Below are 25174 nucleotides of genomic sequence, written 5' to 3' on the forward strand. Positions count from 1 at the left end.
AGCAACCGAAACAGTGGAGAAATCTGCATCTAGATTCCTGCTTCTCTCTCTCTGGCTCCTCTCCCTCCAGTCAACGCCACAGCCTCCTCCGCTGTCAGTATCAACAGTCCGCTGTGCACTCACCACCTCCGTTGTCCAGTATCAACACTTTCCTTTCTACTCCTCTCCTCCGTCCTCACAGCCGCTGCACTTTCACCTCCGTTGTCAGTATCAACAGTCGGTCGGTGGTTTTATAACAAAATACTCTGAGATACAGTGGAACTGTAACTTGAGACCAAAAGCAGGTTCAAATGTGACCGTTTTTCAAAGCGCTCCTCCCGGATTCTGCTTCAGAGCTCCCTCCGCTGTGCTGCAGGTTTTCTTGCGACACGCTGAAGTTCTTCCCGCAGACCTCGCAGACGAACGGCTTCTCTCCGCTGTGTGTGCGCTGGTGCAGGTTGGCGCTGGCCTGCGTGGAGAAGGTTTTCTCACACTGAGCGCAGCCGAACGGCTTCCCCTCCGAGTGGCTGCGTCGGTGCGTCTTCAGGTAGCTCAGCGAGCTGTAGCCGCGGCCGCACACGTCGCAGGGGAAGGGTTTGCTGCCGCCGTGCAGCTGCAGGTGCGTCTTTAGGACCCGGGCGCTGGTGAAACTCTTCCCGCACGCGTCGCAGGTGTGGGCTTTCTGCCCGCCGTGTGCCAGCTGGTGGCGTTTGAGCGAGGTAGACGAGGAGAAGTGTTTTCCGCACTCGCCGCAGCTGTAGGGTTTGATGCCGGCGTGGCTCCTCTCGTGCAGCAGCAGCGCGCTGCGCTGCCGGAAGCCCTTCCCGCAGGTGTTGCATATGAACGCCCACTCTCCGCTGTGCACGGCGCGGTGCACCTTCAGGTGTCCGGCCTGAGTGAAGCTGCGGCCGCACACGTCGCAGCTGAAGGCCCGGCGGCCCGAGTGGACGAGGCGGTGGCGGCACAGGTTGGCCGACACGCTGAATCTCTTCCCGCAGGTGTCGCAGCTAAAGGCCTTCTCGCCGGTGTGGACGCGGCGGTGGACCGACAGGCTGCTCCTGCTGGAGAAACTGTTCCCACACTGCTCGCAGGCGTGCGGCCGCTCACCCGTGTGCGTCCTCAGGTGAGCCCTGAGGCCGCTCTGCTGGCTGAAGGCCTTCCCGCAGACGCCGCAGGTGAACGGCTTCAGCCCTCTGTGGACGGTCAGCTGGTGGACGTGGACGCTGCGGCGCGTGGTGAATCCTTTCTCGCAGGTGGGACATTTAAACGGTTTGTCCTTCAGGTGGACTCTCTGGTGAGCGGACAGGTAACTGTGTTTAGAGAACTCCTTCCCGCACTCTGCACAGCTGAACTTCCTGTCTGTCCCCGGACAGGTCAGTCGGTCGCCGCTCTCAGCGCGCGCCCGCCGGTGTGGCCCGCCAGGCGGGCGAAGCCGCGGGAGCCCCGCGGCAGGCGGAAGCGCTTGCGTCCGCAGGACCTGCACCCGCGAACACGGCCGGAACACTGGCCTGCGGGTGGGCTAGCTGATGGACTCTGATTCTCTGGCGAGGCGAGAAGCCTTTCCCTTTCCCCTTCTAGGGACAGGGGAAGAAGCCTTGTGGACCCCAGGACCTGCCTGTCTGGAGCTGCTGGAGCTGCTGCGTCTGCAGTGCTGCTGCTGCTGGGCCTGGCCGCCTGCCTGCCGCCGGCTGCAGCCGCCGCAGGACGCACGCATCCACATCACGTGTCCGGAGTGGCACGGGGGGGGGGGGGACGGTCGGCTGGACTGCAGACTGCAGAGAGGCAGGGGCAGTCCTGTCAGCGTATAGTCATACAGTGATACAGTGAGAATGTTAGAGTCTTTACCGTCCTCCTGCTTTCCTTTGAGATCCTGGTTCTCCTCCCGCTTCTCCTCCAGCAGCCTCCTCAGCTCCTGCAGCAGAGCCTCGCAGAGCCTCCTCACCACGGCCAGCAGCTCCTCCTACACCACACACACGTTAGTCCGGATTTTTGAGTTTTCATTAACCAGCCACGTTCTCCCGCTTTGTGTCTCTGTGTATCGCCGCCAGACAGAACCGGGCGCATTACGACCGACTCCTCCTCACGACTGACCCTGGTCTGGGAGTAACTGACCCTGGTCTATAATTGACCTAGATCTGTAACTGACCTGATTTTGGGACTAACTGACTTAGGTCTGTAACTCACCCTGGTCTGGGACTAACTGACCCTGGTCTATAACTGACCTAGGCCTGTAACTGACCTAGATCTGTAACTGACCTGATTTTGGGACTAACTGACTTAGGTCTGTAACTCACCCTGGTCTGGGAGTAACTGACCCTGGTCTGGGACTAACTGACCCTGGTCTATAACTGACTTAGATCTATAAATGACCTAGGTCTGTAATTGACCTGAGTCTGTAATTGACCTGAGTCTGGGAGTAACTGACCCTGGTCTGGGACTAACTGACCCTGGTCTATAACTGACCTAGGCCTGTAACTGACCCTGGTCTGGGAGTAACTGACCCTGGTCTGGGACTAACTGACCCTGGTCTATAACTGACCCTGGTCTTTAACTGACCCTGGTCTGGGACTAACTGACCCTGGTCTGGGACTAACTGACCCTGGTCTATAACTGACCTAGGTCTGTAACTGACCTGAGCCTGGTCTGGAACTGAGCCTGGTCTGGGAGCAACAGACCTAGGTCTATAACTGACCTGAGTCTGAGAGTTTCCAGGTCTCAGTCTCTGACAGATTTCAGTCTTCGCGGTCACCGTGAATTCCTCCATGACGACGGAGACCAGCTGCTGAACCCAGGACGACATTTTACTGAAACAAAAAATTTATTGAAATGAAGAACAAGATTAAAAAAATAAAAATAAAAAAAAAACTACAAGAAGTCCGGCTGCAGAGAGAACCGGTCTGTTGTTGTCGTTTCTGCCTGTTCACTGACGGCAGCTTTTACGACAGGAGCAGCGGAGAGACGGCAGCCTTTCGCCCCCTGCTGGACGGAGGTCCAAAACACAACGGCTCAATAATAAACAACAAATAAATACAATAAAAATAAAACAATAAAAAAGCTGTCGAGGATGATAAAATCTACAAAGTTCATTCATCTATAAAAGTTTATAATGTTTAGTTTTGAATATTTAATCAAACAATAAAAACAAATAAACGAATAAAATTGTATAATTTTCTCATCTCTTGTAGTTTACTTTAAATATATCTATCTATATAAATGATATAATATTATATATATATATATATATATATAAATTCTTATCTTATTTTAGGAATGAATAAATTCAACACAATCAAAATATCAACATAAATTGCAAACAATTAGAATTAATGATTTTTTTTAACAGTAAAAAATTCAAAATGATTTACATTCATTTCAAATCAACAAGGTTCAGGTGAAATTTCATTAGGTTTTTTTATGAATATAAAACAAAATCAAATATAAATACAAACTCATTAAACATAACAGATAAACATAATAATACAATTTAGATGACTAAGATTTTAATCGTGTCTATTCTTTATTTATGAGTAAATCAGTCGTGTATAAGACAAACAGCAGAATTCAGGTTTGTTAGAAATGTTTATTTCTGTACCTTTACATCAGTAATGATACACAACGTGTCTGATCTGATTGTCGGTTAATTGAATGAATAATTAACAAATACATTTATTAACTTACATTCTTAACATACTGTATGATTTAAGCTTCAAACTAAAATCTGTCAAATCTCTTGATATGGTCGGAATATTTGTATTTTTCCGTTAAATAAAAAGCATCTGAAGAGGGTTAGAGCCACATGGACGAAAATCCGAATCCAGACTTTATTTAGATCTGATCATAATTATCATACGTTGAGTCTAAGCGAGGCCAGTGTCCCACTGAACTGACGCACTGCAGCGACGAGTTTCTAACCTTTGTGACCGTGACAGGAAGTTTCCGCTTCAATGTCTTTGACTTGGTATAAAACCGGAGAAAGTTCAGAGAAAGTTCTGACCCACTTTAAATGGAACTTCTGTCTTGATCTCGCAGTTTCTCGTCCGGCTTCACGCTCAGTTCATCTCAGAAAATTCGGATTTATCTGCACATTTTGCAAGTGAGATCAGGACGAACTCAGAAGCGAAGGATTTCGTTTTGCTTCCCCAGGAGGAGGCTGCCGTGAAGCCGAGGAGGAAAAATGTGAAGGTGAAATCCAACGAAAGAGGCCGGATGTAACTCGATCCATCCGTTGGACTCTGGACCCGTCTGATCCCAGCGGAGCCGCTGTCAGGACCCTGGTCTATGTCGGATGGATCATTAAGCAGCGGTTCAGCAGGTCGGGATGATGTGATGAGTACCTGAGGACCCCCCCTCCCTCCCTCCTACCCCCCCTACTCCTTCTTCTCCCCCTCCTCCCGACTCCTCCGTTTCCTGTACAGCTCGTGGGCCTCGATGATCTCCTCGACGACGGACGGGTCGTCCAGAGTCGACACGTCGCCGAGGTCGGCGCTGGTCCCCGCGGCGACCTTCCTCAGGATCCGCCTCATGATCTTGCCGGAGCGAGTCTTCGGTAACCGCTTCACCACCTGAGAGACGGAGACCGACAGTTACCGGTTGGCTGACGGCTCTTACCCGCGCTTCGGTGTAACTGAGTACATCTACTCCAGTACTGCACGGGAGTACGCGTTGGAGGTACTTGTACTTCCCTCGAGTCTCGTCTCGCCTCCTCGGAATATTTTCTTTCTCACCGGTTAAAACGTTTTCACACCAAACGCCTGGAGTTTAGAATAAACGAGGCTTTTCCGTCGGTTCAAACGCGTCGAGCTGAAACTCACCAGATATTTCCTCGGTTCTTCTTCCTCTTAAAGAGCAGCTAATAATAGTTTTAATCATTTAAAAAAAGAAAAAAATTTGAGATACATCGAAATACAAAATCTACAGAAAATAAAAAATAAAATAACTTGAACTAAATAATAAATATTGTCTTAATGTCTTATTACCGACAGAATTGAATAAAAGAAACACAAAACAAATATGTTGAAACAAAAATAAAGTATATATTCAAATATAAAAGTAACACCTGTTGAATAAACCTGGTCCGTGGACCTGAAACCTGGTCTAGCTAATCCGGCTCTGGGGTGTTCTGAGTGCTGGTTGGGCTGTGACGCACCAGGAAGTGTTCGGGGACGGCGTATCTGGCGATCTTGGTGGCCACGAGGTCCCGGAGCTGCCGCAGGACGGCGGGGGGGTCGTCACCGACGTCGTCCTTCAGGACCACGAAGGCAAAGGGCACTGAGACCACGCGCGCACACACACACACACACACACACACACACACACACACACACACACACACACACACATTAAACATGTGAAACACATTAACAGCGGCCTCAGACAGTAACTTTGCACTTTGTGCTGCAGGTTGGATTTTCATTGGGGGGGGGGGGGTGAAGAGGGAAGAAAGAAAGAAAGAAAGAAAGAAAGAAAGAAAGAAAGAAAGAAAAGAAAGAAAAAGGGAAGAAAGAAAGAGAAAGAAAAAGGGATGAAAGAAAGAGAAAGGGAAGAAAGAATGAAAGAAAGAAAGAGGAAAGAAAGAAAGAAAGAAAGAAAGAAAAAAGAAAGAAAGAAAGAAAAAGGGAAGAAAGAAAGAAAGAAGGAAAAAAGAAAGAAAGAAAGAAAAAGGGAAGAAAGAAAGAATGAAAGAAAGAGAAAGGGAAGAAAGAAAGAAAAAGGGAAGAAAGAAAGAAAAAGGAAAGAAAGAAAGAAAGAAAAAAGAAAGAAAGAAAGAAAAAGGGAAGAAAGAAAGAAAAAGGGAAGAAAGAAAGAGAAAGAAAGAAAAAGAAGAAAGAAAGAAAAAGGAAAGAAAGAAAGAAAAAGGGAAGAAGGAAAGAGAAAGGGAAGAAAGAAAGGAACAGGGAAGAAAGAAAAAGGGAAGAAAGAAAGAAAAAGGAAAGAAAGAAAGAGAAAGAAAGAAAAAGGGAAGAAAGAAAGAAAGAAAAAGGAAGAAAGAAAGAAAAAGGGAAGAAAGAAAGAAAAAGAAAGAAAGAAAGAAAAGAAAGAAAGAAAGAAAGAAAAAGGGAAGAAAGAAAGAAAGAAAGAAAGAGAAAGGGAAGAAAGAAAGAAAAAGGAAGAAAGAAAAAGGAAAGAAAGAAAGAAAGAAAAAAGAAAGAAAGAAAGAAAAAGGGAAGAAAGAAAGAAAAAGGAAAGAAAGAAAGAAAAAGGAAAGAAAGAAAGAAAAAGGAAAGAAAGAAAGAAAAAGGGAAGAAGGAAAGAGAAAGGGAAGAAAGAAAGAATGAAAGAAAGAGAAAGGGAAGAAAGAAAGAAAAAGGAAAGAAAGAAAGAGAAAGAAAGAAAAAGGGAAGAAAGAAAGAAAAAGGGAAGAAAGAAAGAAAAAGGAAAGAAAGAAAGAAAGAAAAAGAAAGAAAGAAAGAAAAAGGGAAGAAAGAAAAAGGGAAGAAAGAAAAAGGGAAGAAAGAAAGAAAAAGGAAGAAAGAAAAGGAAGAAAGAAAGAAAGAAAAAGGGAAGAAAGAAAGAAAAAGGAAAGAAAGAAAGAAAAAGAAAGAAAGAAAGAAAGAAAGAAAAAGGGAAGAAAGAAAGAAGAAAGAAAGAGAAAGGGAAGAAAGAAAGAAAAAGGGAAGAAAGAAAGAAAGAAAGGAAAGAAAGAAAGAAAGAAAAAAGAAAGAAAGAAAGAAAAAGGAAAGAAAGAAAGAAAGAAAAAGGAAAGAAAGAAAGAAAAAGGAAAGAAAGAAAGAAAAAGGGAAGAAGGAAAGAGAAAGGGAAGAAAGAAAGAATGAAAGAAAGAGAAAGGGAAGAAAGAAAGAAAAAGGAAAGAAAGAAAGAGAAAGAAAGAAAAAGGGAAGAAAGAAAGAAAAAGGAAAGAAAGAAAGAAAAAAGAAAGAAAGAAAGAAAAAGGGAAGAAAGAAAGAAAAAGGGAAGAAAGAAAAAGGGAAGAAAGAAAGAGAAAGGGGAGACAGGTGAAGAGGAAGAACGAGAGAGGGGGAATCAGTCTTAAGCAGGAGTCAGAGCGTTCGATCGTTTCCTCGTGAAGACTTTATCGTAAACGGAATTTGACGGTTCCGGTCGCTGATCTTCGCCATTAACCGTCGGCGACAGAAACGCGGATCTCAGCGGGTTCCTAAAGGATCGTGAGGCGTCGGATGGATAAACAGCAGAGGAGCGGTTCCGGTAGTAGGTCCGCCGCCAGACCAGCAGGCGGCAGCAGAGCGCCGGAGGTCGAGCACGCCTGCGGGAGTGGCCTCGTCCTCCTGTTCAACCTCTGGTCCTGTGATTTCTGCTCCACGATAAACCGAGACACCGAACTGGCACCGGCAACCGGAGAGAATCGGTTCTAACAAACGGTTTAACTGGCGTCAACAACGGGATCTGATCACACTTAGAGTCTGTTAGAAACCGGTTATTACGTCCTGAAACTCTGAGTATCCTTAACGTGAACTGTCGCCCTTCTCTCCTTCGTTACCCAGAAAATCCCAGTTGCCTTCATCACCAAATCCCATTCACACTTTTATTTTGAAACGGCCGGAGAGAGAGATTTTAGAAACGACAGAGGAAGTCCACGTTGTAGACGCATCTTCCCGTCGAGCCGAAGAGCAAACACCCGCCCCACAGAGAGGAGGGAGTCCGTCTGATGGTGAAGAGGATGTTTTACATGATGGGAGTTCAGATCAGTGCGTTTCCTGTGTTTCAACTCTCACCTTCTCCTTTGATGTCATGAGGGATTCCGATCACAGCTGTTTCTGGAACAGCTGGATGTTCATCCTGCACAAACAATCACCACTGTCACAACAACGAACGTTCACATTGGATTCTTATTGTTGTTTATTGTTTTCAGGTGAAACACTAAAGAGATTTACAAATATACACGAAGAGGCCTGACAGGGACAAACTGATGTTGTGACCTCATCTCATATAATGTCGTATCTCGTCACCTCACCTGTCAGTTGCATATAGTTTCACGTCATCTTTTCTCGTATCACATCCTTTAATCCTGTTTTGTTTTATCTTGATTTCCAACTTCTGTTGCAGTGATTTTTTTGTTTTACTAAACGTTATTTTCTCTTCTTTCATCTCATCATGTTTTATCATCTCACTAGTCTTTGGCTCTTATCTGAAATGATTGATTTTCATCTTTTCTCACTTCACATCTAAACTCATTTTAGGTCACCTAATCTTGATTAATTGGCTCTTGTTAACTCATCTCAATCAATATCTCGTTTCCGCTACTCTCATGCCGCATCTCGTTTCAGGCAGTGTCTCATATTATCTCATCTCATTTCATCTCATCCTAATCTCTGTAATCTCATGTCGGTACATATCAGCGCATGCCATATTTGAAATTATCATCTCAGATGCTCTAATCTCATTCGCCGTCATCTCTTGCACTCGTTTTTTTATTCGCCCAATCTTTTCCATCTCAGCTGGATCTCCTTAAGGTTCCTCGCATCCTCTCACACTTTCATCATTGCACCTCGAATCGTATCTGATCACACTACCTGCCATCCCTCGGCATCTCAAGAAATCTCTTCATTTTATCTCTCGTGTTTTTACCTTTTCTCGCATCCTCTCTCGCTTTACATTTTATCTCATCAGCTCATATACGTCATCTTTCTCCATTTCATCACAATCTCTCGCGTCTTTCTGTTTCATCTCTCTTCGTCACATACCCCATCCACTTATCTCACACCATTTCTTGCCTAATTGTTCTGGTTTCATTGTTTTCAGAGGATGGTTCACGTCGCCTTCTGTGATGTCTCCTCCAATCTCACCTCCCGTCTTTTAGCTTAATCTCTCTCCTCATCTCACATTTAATCTCATGTCATGTAATCCCAGTTTTCTCCTCATCTCATCAGATTTTTTCTAATTTAAATCTACGAACCCTATTACTGCCCTGCCTCATTGTCTAGGATTCACTTTTTTTTCCTCCCTTTTTAAAAAAAACAAAACAAAACATACTGAGAGAACATTAACTGTTGTCACCGAGGAGATTTCAAAATACCAGCTCTAATTCTTGCAATTCGATTTTCTGTAGTATTTTCTCAAAACATAGATGATATTGAGAGTAGAGTGAGGATAATGCGTATACTCACCAGAGCGTCCTCTATCTCTGCCGTGCCGAGACGATGACCGCTGACGTTAATGACATCGTCCATCCGACCGGTTATCTGGTAGTAGCCGTCCTCTGACCGGTACGCTCCGTCACCGGTGAAATAATGGCCTGACAGAAGAAAGAACCGACGTCAGCTCACAGACCGGGGTCGCGGACTGAATGACCGCAGCGTGTTTTATTTCCACTGACCAGGATACGGTTTGAAATAAGCCTCCACAAATCTCCGGTGGTCTCCATGAATGCTGCGGGCCATTCCAGGCCACGGCTGGCTGATGCACAGAGCTCCACTCACAGAGTTACCGGCCAGAGGTTCGCCCTGAAAATCACACCACACGACACGCAACGTCCAGGTCAGCGAAGAACGGTTCAGACACTACTAAGTACGCGGCCCCCTCGGGAGGGAGCCCAGTCCAACTGTGGTTTAGTGACTAATTACAGCGGGGATACAGTCTCGAGATCCGTGCAGAACCTCAAACTGGCACTGGATGCCGATAGGGCGGAATTTACCCGTCGCTCTTCCTGCCATTCGTGCACATAACGGAAGCTGTTTGGTCTGACACGGTAAACACGTGGGGTCTGGATCAGAATCTGAAGGTAAGACGTGGAAACGACGCTGAGCGTCACGCTTGCGCGTGACTACGGAGGTTTCCTGAAACTGTCCCACTGCTCACTACACCTCCAAACGACGTGATGCAGCCCATGCGTACTATATGAAACAGTAGCGACAAGAGAAGTCTGCCCCTTGTAGTTTATAACGGTCTCCCGCTAGAGCTGCCTCAGCGACTCACATCTGCTCTGGCTCACTCTGAACACCGAGCTGCCTTCCGGTGCTCGGAACCACCAACGGAATGAAACACAAAGTACTTCAAAACCTGAGCAGGCGAATTACAACTTTTAATTTTGTGGTTGGACAGAGAGTCGGTGCACAAACAGTTTGGACTTTTTTTTTTTTAATCACCTCTTGAAAACCGGAAAGAACGAAGGCAGAGGGAGAGGACAGGACACATTTTTGACCACGCTGGGTACGGTTGACTTTAATCTGCCAGGGACAGTTGTCGTTTGACATGGCAGGGCCCGTTTCTTCAGAATTATCGAGCATTTTGATCCCATCTCTCCAATGTCCTTCATCACGGTTCCCCTCGGACTAACTCTGCGCTACTGCACTGAGAATGGGGTCAGTGTTAAGTGGTGCAAATTAAATCCTGGACCACTGTTTATGAGACGCAAAAACGGTCTTCATCAGCGGTTCAAGTGCAGTTTGTGTTAACTCGGAGAAGATTGCAGTGAAAGTGCAAGTGACCTCGACCCCCTCTGAAGATGAGATGTGAAACTGAAGGAGTCCTAATCTAATCTAATCTACACTCAGTAACCAGTGATGATGGAAAACCCTCGAACGCCCGCAGATTACAGCTCTTTAACAGAGGGAGGGAAATGGGGAAACTAGCGGATAATTAATTTGGAGGAGCGGCGATCGTCCCACCAGGGTCTGAAAGTCTGTTAATCAAAGCAAACAGATGCTGCTGGTCTTGTTTTAATTGAGAGATTAAACTGGGAGAGAGAGAGAGGGGTGTCGTTCCGAGGCTCGTTCGACCTCTTACATCTATAGGTCAAGTGGGGTTAATGAGACGCAGGCACTGACGGGACATCTGCTCCGAAGCTGATTGGAGGAGAGCTCGGCCCGATAGATGCTCAAAGGATCGTCTTTTGAATGAATCTCCAAAACACACTTCCGTCCGTGTCATAGACACACTTTTCCTTTTGGCTACAGTTTTTTAATTTGTTATTCACATGTCGTGTCTCCTACTTAAAAGATAAATCTGGCGATATTCTATATTTTTCCTGTTGTCAACAAATCCTATCCTATGTGCAGAGCCAAACCAACAATGAGCTGATTCTACATACGAGTATTGGCTGTGTATCCAAGACCAGGCACAGGCCCAGTGCCCCCAAGGGAGCCGAGCCTTTGTTTAATGTGACTGTTAACCTTTCTTAGGGAAAAGCAATCAAATGACGACCGAGAGACGCAAAAAAGCCACAAAGAGACTCAAAGCGACGACGACGAGGAGAAACGCTACCACAACCAGAGGGAGAATTAACTAAAAGAGATGCAAACGACCAAAGAGTCAAAAAACAACTACAAAGAGACTCAAAACAACCACAAGGGGAAGCAAAATGCCACAAAGACTCAAAAAACGACCTCAAAGAGACTCAAAACGACAACGACGAGAAGAAACACTACCAAAACCAGAGGGAGAATTAATTCAAAGAGATGCAAAACAACCACAAAGAGACTCAAAACAACCACAAAAACTCAAAAAACGACCACAAAGAGACTCAAAGCGACGACGACGAGGAGAAACGCTACCACAACCAGAGGGAGAATTAGCTAAAAGAGATGCAAAACGACCACAGAGTCAAAAAACAACCAGAAAGACTCAAAAACGACCTCAAAGAGACTCAAAGCGACGACGATGAGGCTCTCAAACTGGTTCTTGGTCAGGACCAGTCTAGAGAACAGAATTACTGGATTTTCTCCAGAAAAAGAACTTCTGTTCCAAACCACACTACAGACTGGGACAAGGATCAGTTGATAGTATAGTAGATATAGATAGTATAGTACCATCCCAAAAGGTGGATTTAGGGTTAGCGACTCTAGACGTTTTTGGAGTCAGACCTTTTAACATCAGATCAGCAGTGTTGTTTCCTGGCTATGAGTTAGTGTCCAGAGGCCTCAGGGTCATTTTCTCAGTTAGCGTCAAAGACTTAACTTTTTTTGTGTTTAGCACAGTGTTTTGTGGTTGTGTAGCATGTTTTCAGGTCACCTTCTCTCCCATGATAACAGGCTGGATGCCAAAGAACGGCCTCATGGCCATCGCTGGAACAATAGGAGCTCCTTCTTCTGCAGGACGAGGGGCGATGCAGATTCCTCCGGTCTCTGCAGAGAGAGGAGGAACGAAATTACTACTTTAGATTGAGACTGGGAAAGAAAATGCTCCACTCTTTCATGTTGTGTTCGGGTGCAGTTGGATTTGATGATAAATACCTAACCTGGTATTAAAGTACTCCTAGAGCTTGAACCGTGGTGAAGCTAAACGTTTAAACTTTGTCCTGACGCTCAGTCGTTAAAATCTAAAGGGTTGATCCTCTGAGGAGCAGGAAGGAGATCAGAAAAGTTCTTGGCACTCTGAGTGGTGGTTCTTCAGATATCTCTGAATCACCGTGTTGGACGGACGGACGTCTCTGCCCGACAAATGTCAGCTGCCTGGTGGTGATGACAGGTGGGTTTTTTTAAAATTCTGTTTTATTGAAAAAACTTTATTTTTGCATGTGAGTGTTGACTGCGATGTGTCACAGTTGGTGCAGCAAACTGCAGAAATCCAGGACCCATTAAGTGTGTTTTTATTTGCATATTTCATTTTAACATTAAGAAATCTGAGTGCAAGCACCAGAAATAAGTGAAACAGTGTTTGTTGTTGTGCTGGGTGGAACAGCAGCCACGGATGAAACAGGCTGAGTGAATAAACGCTGACGTGAAGCGTGAAGAGAGGGAACCATCAGGTCAGTGAGGAGCCGTGAGGAGGCTGGAACCTTCCTCACGTCAACACATGAAACCAACAGAAACGTCAGGTTTCCATCATCTTCTCCGCATTTAACGACCTCGTCTCACCGTCCTCTTCTTCTGTGGTGGTTTAAGAGCAGCGACTGGAGAATCAGCTCCACCTGCTGTTTATCAGCAGTGTGAGTCTCTTGTTATGTAAATATAAGTTTCTATCTTGCGAATCTGTGACTTGCAGTGATATTTCTTTATAAATCAAATAAACGGAGTGAAAACAAAGATTCCTCTCTCTGCCACTAGAGGGCGTCAGATGTTTCCTCTGAGTGCAGCTTTAATTTCCTTTAATTTCTTAATTTATTGGGGATTTTTTTCTCTCCTTTTAACAGAAAGAAGCAGCTGGCAGAGAGTTTAACGTCTGATTTAAAAACAACACACACACACTGTACTCTGGTGGTGATTGTCGAGGAATTAGGTCACACACAGCGCTGTCAGTGATCCTCGACCGTCTTGTCCTGGGGGGGTTGTGTTAGGGGTGGGAGTGTGTTGAGGATTTGATCTTCATTCATTTTCTGCAGGGCTGCAGATGTTCTGCTGCTATTGGTTCAAATTAGGGTTAAAGCCTCAGTAAGGAGAGAATCAGACGGACTTACAGCCTGATCATTAGGTCACCATCCGACCTAAAAAGCCGCGAACATAACGATCAGGCCGCGGTTTGATCAACCTGCTGGATTTTAACACACGGTCGCTGTTGTCATTTAACTGCGGACGATGTAGATTCATGAGGACCAGCACGGTCCCTGAAGTTTACATGTGAACAATGGTATGTCTCACCTGTCTGCCACCAGGTGTCCACTAAAGGACACCGTCCATCTCCAACCACGCTGTGGAACCAGTGCCAGGCCTCCTGGTTAATGGGCTCTCCCACTGCACACACAGGCGCACACACACACACACACACACACACACACACACACACACACACACACACACACACACACACACACACACACACACACACTCTTTACATGGTTTTAAATGAAACAAAAAACTTTTTTGTGGTTGAAAAAGGTAAAAGCTCATATTTTCTTGACTTTTACGCACAAACCTTACACAAACTTTATTTGAATGGATTCAATATGAAGATTTAAGATTTAAGATTAGAAGACACTGAGTCAACATTATGATATGAAAGTCATATCAACAGATACGGGGTCATTTGTGTCTCTTTGAGGAAACTTTTCTATTATTGAGATCCAGGTTGTGTAAATAACTGAACTGAGATTAACTGCACACAGAATTTTACCCGGACCGTTTTCAGGCCAGACATTTTCAGCTTGAACGAAAGTTGAAAACCTATAAAGTCACACACAAATGACGACACACACACTCACACAGTGTTACAGGCCTGTCGTAAGTGTTTGTATGAAAGACAAAGGCGTCGGTCAGCTGCAGTTTTGGATTTTAAAAAGTATTTCTTTCCTTTATTTTAAAAGTTGCTCAGAATCATCAGTTTTTCAGTACCTGCCTAGAATCTCCCACGTCAGTGAACATTACAGTGAGCTTAATTTAAACTCATGTATACCATCGGGTGTGTGTCTGACCTGATCCCAGCGTCCTCAGAGACGAGCGGTCGTACTTCTTCACCCAGCTCTCGTCGTACTTCAGCAGCAGACGCAGAGCTGTCGGCGCTCCGTAAAACTGAGAGATCCTCAGACGCTCAACCGTCTCCCAGTACCTGCCTGAAGGACAACACATAGTTTCTATTCTAAATGGAAAAAGGTTTTAACTGGGTTTTAACCAGAAGAAACGCGGCTCCCTCCTTCGTTTCAACGAGAGCACTGTGGCGGCTCGCTGGGGGGCCAGTAAGCTTCTGCAAAAAAGAACCTTTCTTAATTTGTGTCGCTACACAGTCGGTCAGATACTTTCTGCCGCCTTCTGATCTGCCTTCCTGTCAGGTCACTTTGCAACATTAATGTCGTCATTTGTACCATTGACCTTTCATGCACAGACATGAACTGATCGTAACTACCGTTCATTTTTACCAAACGTATGTTTAGGACGTCAAAGGTAACACAACAGCCCGAGCAGCTCGTTTAGATCAGACTCACAACCCGGACGTGATGAAGGTGGTAACAGACGACATTCACAAGAAGGAGCGACGCCTGATTTATCTCATTCAAGAGCTCAATCATCTATTTTGAGAGCACGAGTTAAGTCATTTGAGAACATTTTTCCCCATGATGCCTGCTGGACTCCACAGGCTCCGGACCTGGGACTGGGACACTCTGCAGTAACATTCACTGCTCACCTGTGACTCACCTGTGGCCCCTCCCTCTGACACATTAACTACCGACAAGAAATAAAAGGCGAACAGTGTCAGACTCTTAAGTGTCAGGACGCGGTTTCCCCACAGCTTCTTCCCGGACCCTCGGTAAAGTAAACAGGGCGAAGGTTAGGGCCACATCACAGCGACAAAAGGTCACATCACCTCGCGGAGACGTCTGTAAGGTCAGAGCTGCTAGTGGCAGCCGGCCAATCGGAGCCGAGAGGAAACACGACCATAAAACAATAGCGGTGGGATCAACCGCGTCAGGCGATAAACCAACATCCACAACATTAATGAGTAACTGAAGCCTGGAGAGACGCCAGGAAACTTACTCTGCGAACGGGTCTGACAGCGTCACACCTCAGGACGCTTACCCTCGCTGACACCTGACAGGAGAAGAGCGAAGGGAATTTTATCACGTTAGCGGGACTGCAGACTAGGGATGTCATCCAAAACCCAGTTCTGAAGAGAGACCAGACTGGTCCTCAATGAGTAAAACCAGGAGTATTTTAAGGCCAGTTCTTCTGTCTGTGCAGAGCAGAGAACCTGGTCTGTGGGTATTTATGGTTGTAGGCGTCAAACATAAATTACAGGGTCTGACTACGGGGCCTGAACTTCTACATCTGCATCTTTGGTTTTCCAGCACAGGAATTTTCCCTGAGGAACAGTGACTTTCCAGTGGCCTGGTCACTATCGGGGTGGGGTTTGCAGCATTCCGGCGCTGGCCGTCACTGACTGTTCAACGACACTAACTTTTTCCAAAACACTGTGCAACAGCTGCTTTTAAAGACGCACAGCTGTGATCCACAGTGACGTCACAGTGTTTTGAGTGTCAGCTCTCCGTGGTGAGTTCAGGATTTAGAAGTTACGGTGGGTGCAGGTTTTGTTAACCGTCTTTATTTGATTCAGGTGCGTGTAATGAAAAGCTGAAGCGTAAAAAGTTGTCTTGGTCGGGCAGCGTAGACACACGCCAGCCCCCCAAACAGTGCAGAGGCAGCTCCGGCGGGTGGACCAGGGAGCGGTTCAGTCGTCTCCACGGAGTAGGACGCCAGAGACAGACAGCCCGTCCCCTGTCTAGACAGATAACGTCCAAATGCCCTCAAGTGCTCTCGCTCTGCTCTTTTACCCAGAATGCCTTGGAAGCTGACTTTGTGTAAACTTGGGACGGATACATATCCCATCACGCGTTTTTTAAGCAAAATGAAATTCAAATGTGTGGTGAATTAAACAGGCTGGAGCATGCAACAGAGCATGAAGCTCTGCGATTGGCTGTTGATTAGTGAACTGCATCCTGGGAGTCGTAGGTGTCTTCTCTCCGGGTTCTTCTTGTATATCTCCAGACATAGGACTGTCAGTCACCAACACTGAATACGGGAAACATCTGTTGGCCTGGAACTTCTCTCCAGCTGTTGATCTTACCTGGGTCTGGGTAAACCGGTGTGCTCTCAAACAGGACGGTGGTGGCGCCGTTGCACAGCGGCCCGTAGACTACGTAACTGTGTCCCGTTATCCAGCCGACGTCCGCCACACAGCCGAACACGTCACCGTCCCGGTAATCGAACACGTACTGAAATAAACACGACACACGACAGGACACAACTGGGGTTAAAGTTGCTCTGCTTCAGGTTAGTGTTACTCAGTCACTCAAATGACAACAGACTGTTTCTCTTGCCACTGCTAAACCACATTTCCCAGAAGCCTCGGTTTATATCAATGCGAGACAGAACGTATAATTGTTGAGATGGTTTCAGTTTCCAGACATTTTTTAGAACTTTTATTTGGGTTCAACCATGTGTTTCCCTAATGCCTACAGCAGCACAGACATACTTTCTTTTCACCTAATGCAGTTGTTTTAAATGCTGCTTGTGTCCTGTCAGTGTCTCTTATTTTCTTAACTCTGAAGTACTCTGTGCTTCTTGCTTGAAAAGTGCTCTATAAATAAACTAGTATTACTATAAATGATTTAGTTTTCACTGTAATGTTCGCAAACTTTCGTGTACATTTACTTTGTATTTTTTCAATCTAATTATTTCTTTTTATCGTTTATTCTTCGGTATGTTCCTGATCACCAGAGAATCTATGGTAAATAACTGCCACGGTGTGTTGTCTGAGTGTTCCAGGAGAACTATTAGATGGGCAGAGTCTGGCTTTACTGCAGACGGTGGTTGAAGGTTCAGACTCTTTCTCAGGGCTTTCTGTGTAGAGCTGAAGGCTGTTTGCCTGGTTTTTCGTCCCAAGCCCTGAAACTGTTTCTTAGGTAACTTTAATGTCTGCGCTGGCTCACGGAGATAAAACTGTCGGGCGGCCCCGTCGTTACTTGGCAGTTAAACCCCGCTTATCACAGCGCATCAGTGCTCTCTGTAGCACGGGGCTGGGTCGACGTCTTCACTGACATCTCAGAACATGTATCTACAAAGCTCCGCTGTTAAAACGACCTCACGTCTCCTCTCTCATTTAAATTGTGAAATCCTTAGACATCATTAGCTCCTCTGTCCCTCCCTCCATAGGACTGTTGAACAAAGAGCCTGTGTCTTTTGCTCAGTCGTTTGTTTTAAACATAAGGTTGCGTAATGCTGACTGACAGCGAGCGCAATAACTTGCTTTACTTAATTTCCATATCTCCTTTATGGACACGATTCGCCTCCTTTGCTCACCTGATTTTCATCTTTTTATTGTTGTAATTCTGTTTGATGTACTTTGCCACTTTACTGAGGCAGGTCCTCGCGTTCTTTTAGAAATACTCCCTGTGTCTGTGTCTGTTCTGTGTTGTCCACAGGAGGTAATTCTGTACCTATCTTGTATTATGTTATAGGTCGTGAGACAAATTTCCCTGCGGGGACAATGAGGTACAACTTATCTTATCTTAACTATGTGATCCAGTCACTATGTAACCTGAGATAATCCAGATGTTCACACTAATCCTGGCAGAACTAGTCTCACTTTTTCTGCACCTTTTAAATGACCTGTAAACTGGCGTCAGGCTTGATTTACTCCTTCCCCTCTGCGATTTTAAAGCTTTATTATCTGATGTTTTTTGACCCTTGTCACTGTTCTTCCTCGCTCTTTTGAGCTCTCTTGAAAAACAGATCTCAATCTCAACTAAATAAAGTTTATGTGCAGGAAAGAAAAGGTTAATTCAATGTCATTAGGAGCGAGTAGTGTCTGAGGTAGATGGTCTTCTCACAGTGTGGAAAGAATCTGGAGTTGTTTTGATCAGAGACAAAATGGCTGAAAAGCCAGAGTGAGGTTCCTAGCAACGCCACCTCTCAGCCGCTCTCTCTCTCTCTCAGTGTGTCTTAGTGTCTCTCGCCCTGGCGTGGACCCAGCAGCCCTTGTCTTTCTCAGATAAAGCAGCTTTGTGCCGTTGTTTCATCCAAACAAACAGCGAGCCAAGCCCCCCGAACACTGAGCCGCTAAGCGGCTTTGGAAATTAGCACTGATAAATATTTGGCAGTGATGGGGGGGTAGGGGGGGGTGGGGTGGGGGGTTATTATAGTTTATGTTTTTAGTCAATTATCATCATCCACATGTCGGCGTCTGTCAATCCCTGCACACAAACACACGCAGAGAAAGCAGATGTTTCTGCTTGCCAATCAGAAAAAGCTAATTTAAAGCTTTCTGCGGCAGATTTGGCCGCAGGGCTGCGTCCTCCTCCTCGTCCTCCTCGTCCTCCTCGTCCTCGCTCTGAGGACAAACAGCAGTGTTTTTGTTTGGCCTGTTGGGTAACTGCTCTCTTTTGTCTTTACTCCCTCATTGAAACACCGGCTCTGGTGTTTAACGGTGAAGTGGTGACCGAGTTTCATTCAAACTGGAACTTTCACTTCAAGATAAATACATTTTCAGTATTTCATCTACCACATGTCCCGTCTGTCAGAAGTGAGGAAACCACATCTGTAACTGCTGTGTGAGTGCAAACTCTGTGCTGTCAGTGTATTTATCTCCATTTCTCCATGACTCACATTGTTTGGCTGATACAACGTCATGATGCTGTGAGACGTGATTCACTGTGTTGCGAGAGCATTGGGAAGATTTTTTTCATAAAAATGGAACTGAGCGTAACTGTGATGCTGTGGTTTTATTGGCTGCACTTTGTGCTCTGGTTTCATCCCGTTGAAAAAACACCAAATTAATTCTGAAAGATTGTGACAATAATGCAGCAGCCTCTCGCAAAAATTAAACGAATTCTTGAATTCAAGTTTTCCAATATTGTTCAAATGCAATGGAAATATCGACAGTATTTCCATTATTGTCCATCAATGGTTTTAATGATCTGAACGTGAGATAAAAAAAGAGCCTGTTGACAGATACCTGTTGAACAATTTTTTTTCTGGCTCCAGGGCTGGATGGTTAAGGGTAGAGTTTGGGGGGCTTGAGAATGTATTATGTAAATCCTCACAAGTATAGAAAGACAAAGGTGTGTGTGTGTGTGTGTGTGTGTGTGTGTGTGTGTGTGTGTGTGTGTGTGTGTGTGTGTGTGTGTGTGTGTGTACCTGGTGTGTCATAGAGGTGTACAGCAGGTATCCAGCCTGTGTGTGAACGATGCCTTTAGGTTTCCCCGTACTGCCTGATGTGTAGAGAAGAAAAAGGAAGTCCTCACTGTCCAGAGGCTCCGCAGGACAGACTGAGGACTGATGGGACATCACCTGCAGAATACAGCATGTTACTGTACTGCTACTGCTACTACTACTACTGCTACTGCTACTGCTACTACTGCTACTGCTACTACTGCTACTGCTACTGCTACTACTACTGCTACTGCTACTGCTGCTACTATTTACTCCCTCTGGTCCAAATGATTAAACAGCAGGATATTTCATTTCACTGCTACGCAAATGATACGCCGCTGTATTTGTCCTGCAAAGACACCAATCCTTAACTGCGTAGCTGCGGTTAAGGATTGGAGGGCAGTACATTTTCTTCAACTTAACTTCTCCAAAACAGAAATCCTTATTATAGGCTCCGAGCTCACCCATGGCCAAGTTCAGCCTGCTGTTGGATCTCTAGCTTGACATGTGGTACCCACTGTTAAAAACCTTGGAGTTATTTTAGACCAGAGCTTGACTCTTGACTCCCATGTTAAAAGGCTAGATCAGTCGTGCTCCTTCCACTTGAGAAATGTATCTAGAATTAGATCCTTTATTTATTTGAACGACCTTGGCTGGGATTACTGTAATGCAGTGTTTACATGCCCTGGCCTAAACATGATTGCATGGCTTCAAAGTATCCAAATTGCACCTGCCAGACCTTTAACCAAATCATGAAAGCATGATCATATCTCGCGTATTTTTTCTTCCATTCACTTGCTGCCTGTCCGATTTAGACTTTTAAGGCCCTGCATGGCACCGAGCTGTTCCAACCCACTGGAACAGTTTACCTGAGGAACTTAGACTAGAAAACTCACTGTCTGCTTTTAAATTATCTCTCAAAACCTACTTTGACCGTATGGACTCTCTCTTATATTTTATCTGTTACCTTTACCCATTCTTTTACCATTACTTTAACTGTTTTAAGTGTTATCTTATTTGCTGGCTGTGATTGTGTTTTTGATTGTTTTCCTGCTTTCCTCAATTTTATTTTATTTGTCCTTCGTGAATCACTTGAAAAGTGCTCTATAAATAAAGTGGTTATTACTATTATTATTACTGCTTCTACTACTGCTACTGCTAAAACAACTCATACTGCTCCTACTACTACTACACACACAGTGTCTGAAACTGGTCTGATTAATAATCTCCAACGTGTATCAGGTATTGATCAGGTGTATTGATCAGGGGGTGTGTCACCTCCTCCAGGGGGATGTCCAGCTCTCCCATCACTGCAGGTTGTTCTGTCCTCTGAGAGACAAACACATGTTGGACAGTGGGACAGCGCTTCACTGCAGCATCCACTGTGGATTTAAGGTCGATGAGTCGGCCGCCTCTCACACCTTGATTACAGGTAACCACTGCTTTACACTGAGCTGTAAACACAACACACTTCTCATTAGCTCATACTCGGTCATTTATTTGATCATTCATTGTGACCTTTAAAACCTCGTCTCGAGGGATTTGTCTTCTTCAGGCATCAGAGCGCCGTAGCTGCCAGTTGTCAGTTATTTTGGGAGGTTCGACGGCCTCTACTGGTCACTGATACTAGTGGCAAACATGTTTCCACTGGAAATGTGAAGCTTCAGCACACATGAGCAGCTTTGCGTAACCAGAGAGGGTCAGACTAAGAAAACTCAATGAACGGGCTGAAGCATCTTCTGTTCTCAGATTCCCCTCCTGAGGGGCCCCTCGGGAGGCCCCCACTGTCCATGTCAGTGTCATTATTTGCTCAAACACCCAGAAACCAACCAGGACTCTAGAGGTTGCGGCTGATTAGTTGACAGACAGGAAATTAATTGCCGAGTATTTTGATAATTGATTAATTGTTGAAGTAATTTTAAGAAAATATTCCAGAAAGTCTCTGGTTCCAGCTTCTGAACTCAACATCTTCCTGTCTCTGACTGTTGCTCAGACACAACAAGGCATTAGAATATGTTCACTGAGGCTTCAGGGAATAATTATGAACATTTTTCACTATTTTCTGACGTTTTATTCACTGAACGGTCAGTCGTTTACAATCTGTAACAACACTGCGCTACTCTACAGTATATCTCACATCACACAATGTCAGAAACGTTTTACTTTCCACTGATTTTCCAGCGTAGTCCACCGTGAGATGCACGTGCAGGTGGAGGTTCAGTATGAGATCAACATGAAAACTTGCTTTAGTGCCCGAGCCTGCTTGAATCAGGAAAGTGATGAGCGAATCATGTCCGTTATCTGGAGAAAGACACCTGCCTGTCTGATCAGAGGGGATAAATAGCTGCGGTTTTTATGACGCCGTGGGTGGTTTACAGATAAACTGCAGGAATAAAAACCGGTTATGATGTCAGACAGCTCACACTTTGCTGCGTGTTTAAGGCGGTTTAATGATTCGTTTGTCCGACTCTGTGGTCAAAGTCTCTGTTCACGATCCTGTGTATCAGATCAGTAACACTGTTTAAATCCTGCATGGACACCGTTTCCTACGAGTTTTTCACTAATGTTTCAGACACATGTGGAGTGTCTGTTATATTCGGAACAAACTATTTCTGAAGACTGAAAAGGTCCATACAGAAGCTGTCACAATATTGTGGTGATTATTTTCCACCCTTCTACTGCACAGGAAACCAACTATAAAATTATAAATGACTTACTCTCCAAAAACGTTATAAACCATCTCCAGATTTCCAAAAATGTGTCAAACAACAGTGTATCCAGTGGAAGTACCTGAAAGTTGTACTTGAGTAAATGTACTTAGTTACATTCAGCCACTGACTTAGAGTCAGAGTAGTGGTGTGTTTGACCTGGAAAAGGCATAGAGACGCCATTTTCTTCAGCAACAGTCCAAGAGTTCAACATCACGGGCACAGAGGCAACACGGCCACAGTCATCTCGGATAAAACTTTCAGGACATTTTCTGTTCTCTCCCGAACCCTGTGAAATGAGAAGGCCCTTTCTGACCTACATGTTCTGTTCTTTCTTGACCATCGAACAGTGAGAAACAGGAGCTGACTGTGTCTCTATCAGCTCGAATAAAGCCAGACAGTAGCGCTGTGAGGACAGATAATCAAACGGACTGTATCAGCAACAGCACTGTAACGTCACTTTCCTCTCCTGAACTGTCTGTGGGTGCTTTAAGGGGCCTGATGAACCTTTGACTTCTTTACACCCGTTGTAAACCTTTAAACGGCCACAGAGTTTGGTGATAAAATGAGAATTGCTGACTTTATTCCTAAATAAACCTCCTGAACTCACAGAAAGTTTCAATCCTGTTGGGACACATCTGTTCGCAAAATTTCCCTCAGACTTAATGTTTTGTTGAGTTTGTATGTGTATACAGATTAGTTAAACTGAAGTTAAACTTAGTTGAACTGAATTACTCGACTTCTTGGCTACAGACTGAAGAACAAGTTTCCTTGGTCTGTGCATCAAATTCAGAAATTCATCCAGATTTACATACGTATTTGGACAGTGACACAATTTTTGTAATTTTGCGTTTGTACACCAACACAATGGATTTGAAACAAAACTATCAAGATGTGTTTAAAGTGTAGACTTTCAGCTTTAATTCGAGGGGTTTAACAAAAATATCACATTAACCCTTTAGGAACTAGAGCCATTTTTATACATAGTCCCTCATTTTCAGGGGCTCAAAAGTAATTGGACAATCCAACCTAATTACAAATATACAGATTATATTTATTACTTGGATGAAAATCCTTTGCAGTCAATGACTGCCTGAAATCTGGAACCCCTGGACGTCACCAAATGCTGAGTTTCCTCCCTTGAGATGCTCTGCCAGGCCTTTACTGCAGCCGCCTTCAGTTGCTTCTTGTTTGTGGGTCTTTCTGCCCTGAGGTTTGTCTTCAGTAAGTGAAGATCATGTTCTTTTGACTTGAGGTCAGGTGACTGACTTGGCCATCGAAGAATATTCAATTTCTTTGGCTTGAGAAGCTCTTGTGTTGCTTTTGCAGTATGTTGTGGGTCATAATTGATCTTGTACTGTGAAGAAGCGTCCAGTCAGTTTTGCAGCATTTGTCTGAATCTGAGCAGATAGTTTAGAACTATACGCTTCAGAATTCATCCTGCTACTTCTATCAGCAGCCACTTCATCAATAAACACCGGTGACCCAGTTCCATTGGCAGCCATACAGGCCCAGACCATAACACTGCCTCCACCATGTTTGAAAGATGATGTCAAAGTCTAATCTGGCCTTTCTGTTCTTGAGTGTTACTTTAAAATGGCACCTGGCAGATGCTGGCTTCACTTTGCCTTTTTCCTGGTTGACAATGTTATAGATTGTCTAGGGGCTCGTCCATTTATTCCTCATGTGTTGTTGGTTAAGTTCGGTAATTATTTTGGCCTATGTTTGTTGCATATTTCTTCTTGTGTTTGATTTGGACAGTTTTCCAAGAAATCTTACGCTAGATCAACTAAACAAATGTAAGACATTGGATTGGTGCTCATTTCTAACCTGTTTGATGTGCAAGTGATATTAAATTCAAGAGTAGCGGAGCTGAGACAGCTGCTGGTTGAGAAGCGGGAGGGGGGGGGTTTGTTTGCGGGTCCGTCCACTGCAGAGGGAGTGAGGAAAGCTGATGTGGAACTCTGAGATCCTGTTACGAAAACTGGGTCACTGTCCAGATACTCATGGACCCAACTGTGTGTCAGGCTGACATAGAATATATCCTGTTATTCATATGATTGTAATGACCACACCAGCTGAAAAACATGGATGGATGGATGATGGCCAAAGCTAAAAGCTATGAATTTTGGTAATAAAACGGCTACATTAATAGCTCAATGATAACATAAAAAGCTAAAGGCTGAACAAAAGCGTTAAAATGAAGTATAGATAACTGAGTACACAGTTTACTACTAATGAACCAATGTGAGCTTGGTCCAGAGGAGATATTACAGACAGTACATGTTAGTGGGAGACAGTCCTCGTTGGTTTGGATCTGCAAATTGGAAAAATGTTGAATATCTCCAGACTGATCCTTTTATGTAAGTCTGGTTCTCTCACTTACTCCTGCATATAAACTTAGCTACACTCCCATAATGCTCTTCTTCTCCTGATGCTCAGCCAGCTGTAATAAATGTCATGTTTGGGTTTTTCTGAGGCAGTGACTGTTTCCAAAACACAGACGTCCTTGAGCAGTGTTTCTGACCTCCACTGATCCATAGGCTGGTTAAACTCTACTGAGAGCTGCACTTCACTCTGATGTCTGCACTGTATATCTTTGGTACTCTGAGCAAAGTACTGATTCTGCTACTTCTAAAGGTTCAGTTCCTATCAGAGTACAGTATAATACTATATTAAGGTGAAGGAACATAAAGAAAGAACATAACAAAGGTCAAACATGACTAAAGCAAACAGCTCCTCCCCTCACAGGTGGACGGAAAACCGGTTTGACCTTCATGGTGCTGCAGCTGACGAATGAAACTCGCTGCAGTCAGACTGAAAGTAGTTTCACAGAAACTTCTGACTTTCTATGTAAAGTCTTATCCAAGTTCAAAGGGCAGCTGCTTTGACCAGAAAGGGATTTTTGATGTTCAGAGCTGGACTGTAGTCAAGTGTTTAAAAGTCAAAAGTCCAAAGTCTCTCAGTAACATACTCACTAACCCTGAGGAAAGCTCT

At 44.8% G+C, this 25174-nt stretch overlaps 2 protein-coding genes across 8 annotated transcripts in view; both read right to left on the reverse strand.

The window, feature by feature from the left end:
- Positions 1–286: 286 nt before the first annotated feature.
- LOC120796652 (zinc finger protein OZF-like) lies at positions 287–2947 on the reverse strand. The gene is made up of 3 exons (XM_040139688.1): positions 2672–2947; positions 1802–1939; positions 287–1456 (listed from the first exon to the last, which is right to left on the reverse strand). Exons 1-3 carry the CDS (start codon positions 2777–2779, stop codon positions 287–289), a joined length of 1416 nt encoding a protein of 471 aa, XP_039995622.1. The 5' UTR covers positions 2780–2947.
- Positions 2948–4346: 1399 nt separating this feature from the next.
- The window catches only part of acss1 (acyl-CoA synthetase short chain family member 1), a 29544-nt gene continuing 8716 nt past the window's right edge, over positions 4347–25174 (reverse strand). For 2 of the 7 annotated variants that reach the window (XM_040138896.1, XM_040138895.1), the window contains exons 5-15: positions 20748–20923; positions 19455–19607; positions 16384–16531; positions 14240–14377; positions 13470–13562; positions 11905–12017; positions 9272–9398; positions 9063–9190; positions 7671–7734; positions 5126–5247; positions 4347–4541 (exon numbers count right to left, since the gene is read on the reverse strand). In XM_040138896.1, coding sequence (XP_039994830.1) covers positions 4347–4541; positions 5126–5247; positions 7671–7734; positions 9063–9190; positions 9272–9398; positions 11905–12017; positions 13470–13562; positions 14240–14377; positions 16384–16531; positions 19455–19607; positions 20748–20923 — 1457 coding nt within the window. Of the gene's footprint in view, positions 4542–4652; positions 4829–5035; positions 5248–7435; positions 7735–9062; positions 9191–9271; positions 9399–11904; positions 12018–13469; positions 13563–14239; positions 14378–16383; positions 16532–19454; positions 19608–20747; positions 20924–25174 lie in introns of those variants that run through there. The other 5 variants (XR_005708356.1, XM_040138898.1, XM_040138897.1 and 2 more) reach the window with 5 other exon arrangements.

This window comes from Xiphias gladius, chromosome 11, assembly GCF_016859285.1.
Source record: "Xiphias gladius isolate SHS-SW01 ecotype Sanya breed wild chromosome 11, ASM1685928v1, whole genome shotgun sequence".
Classification (NCBI taxonomy): Eukaryota; Metazoa; Chordata; class Actinopteri; order Istiophoriformes; family Xiphiidae; genus Xiphias; species Xiphias gladius.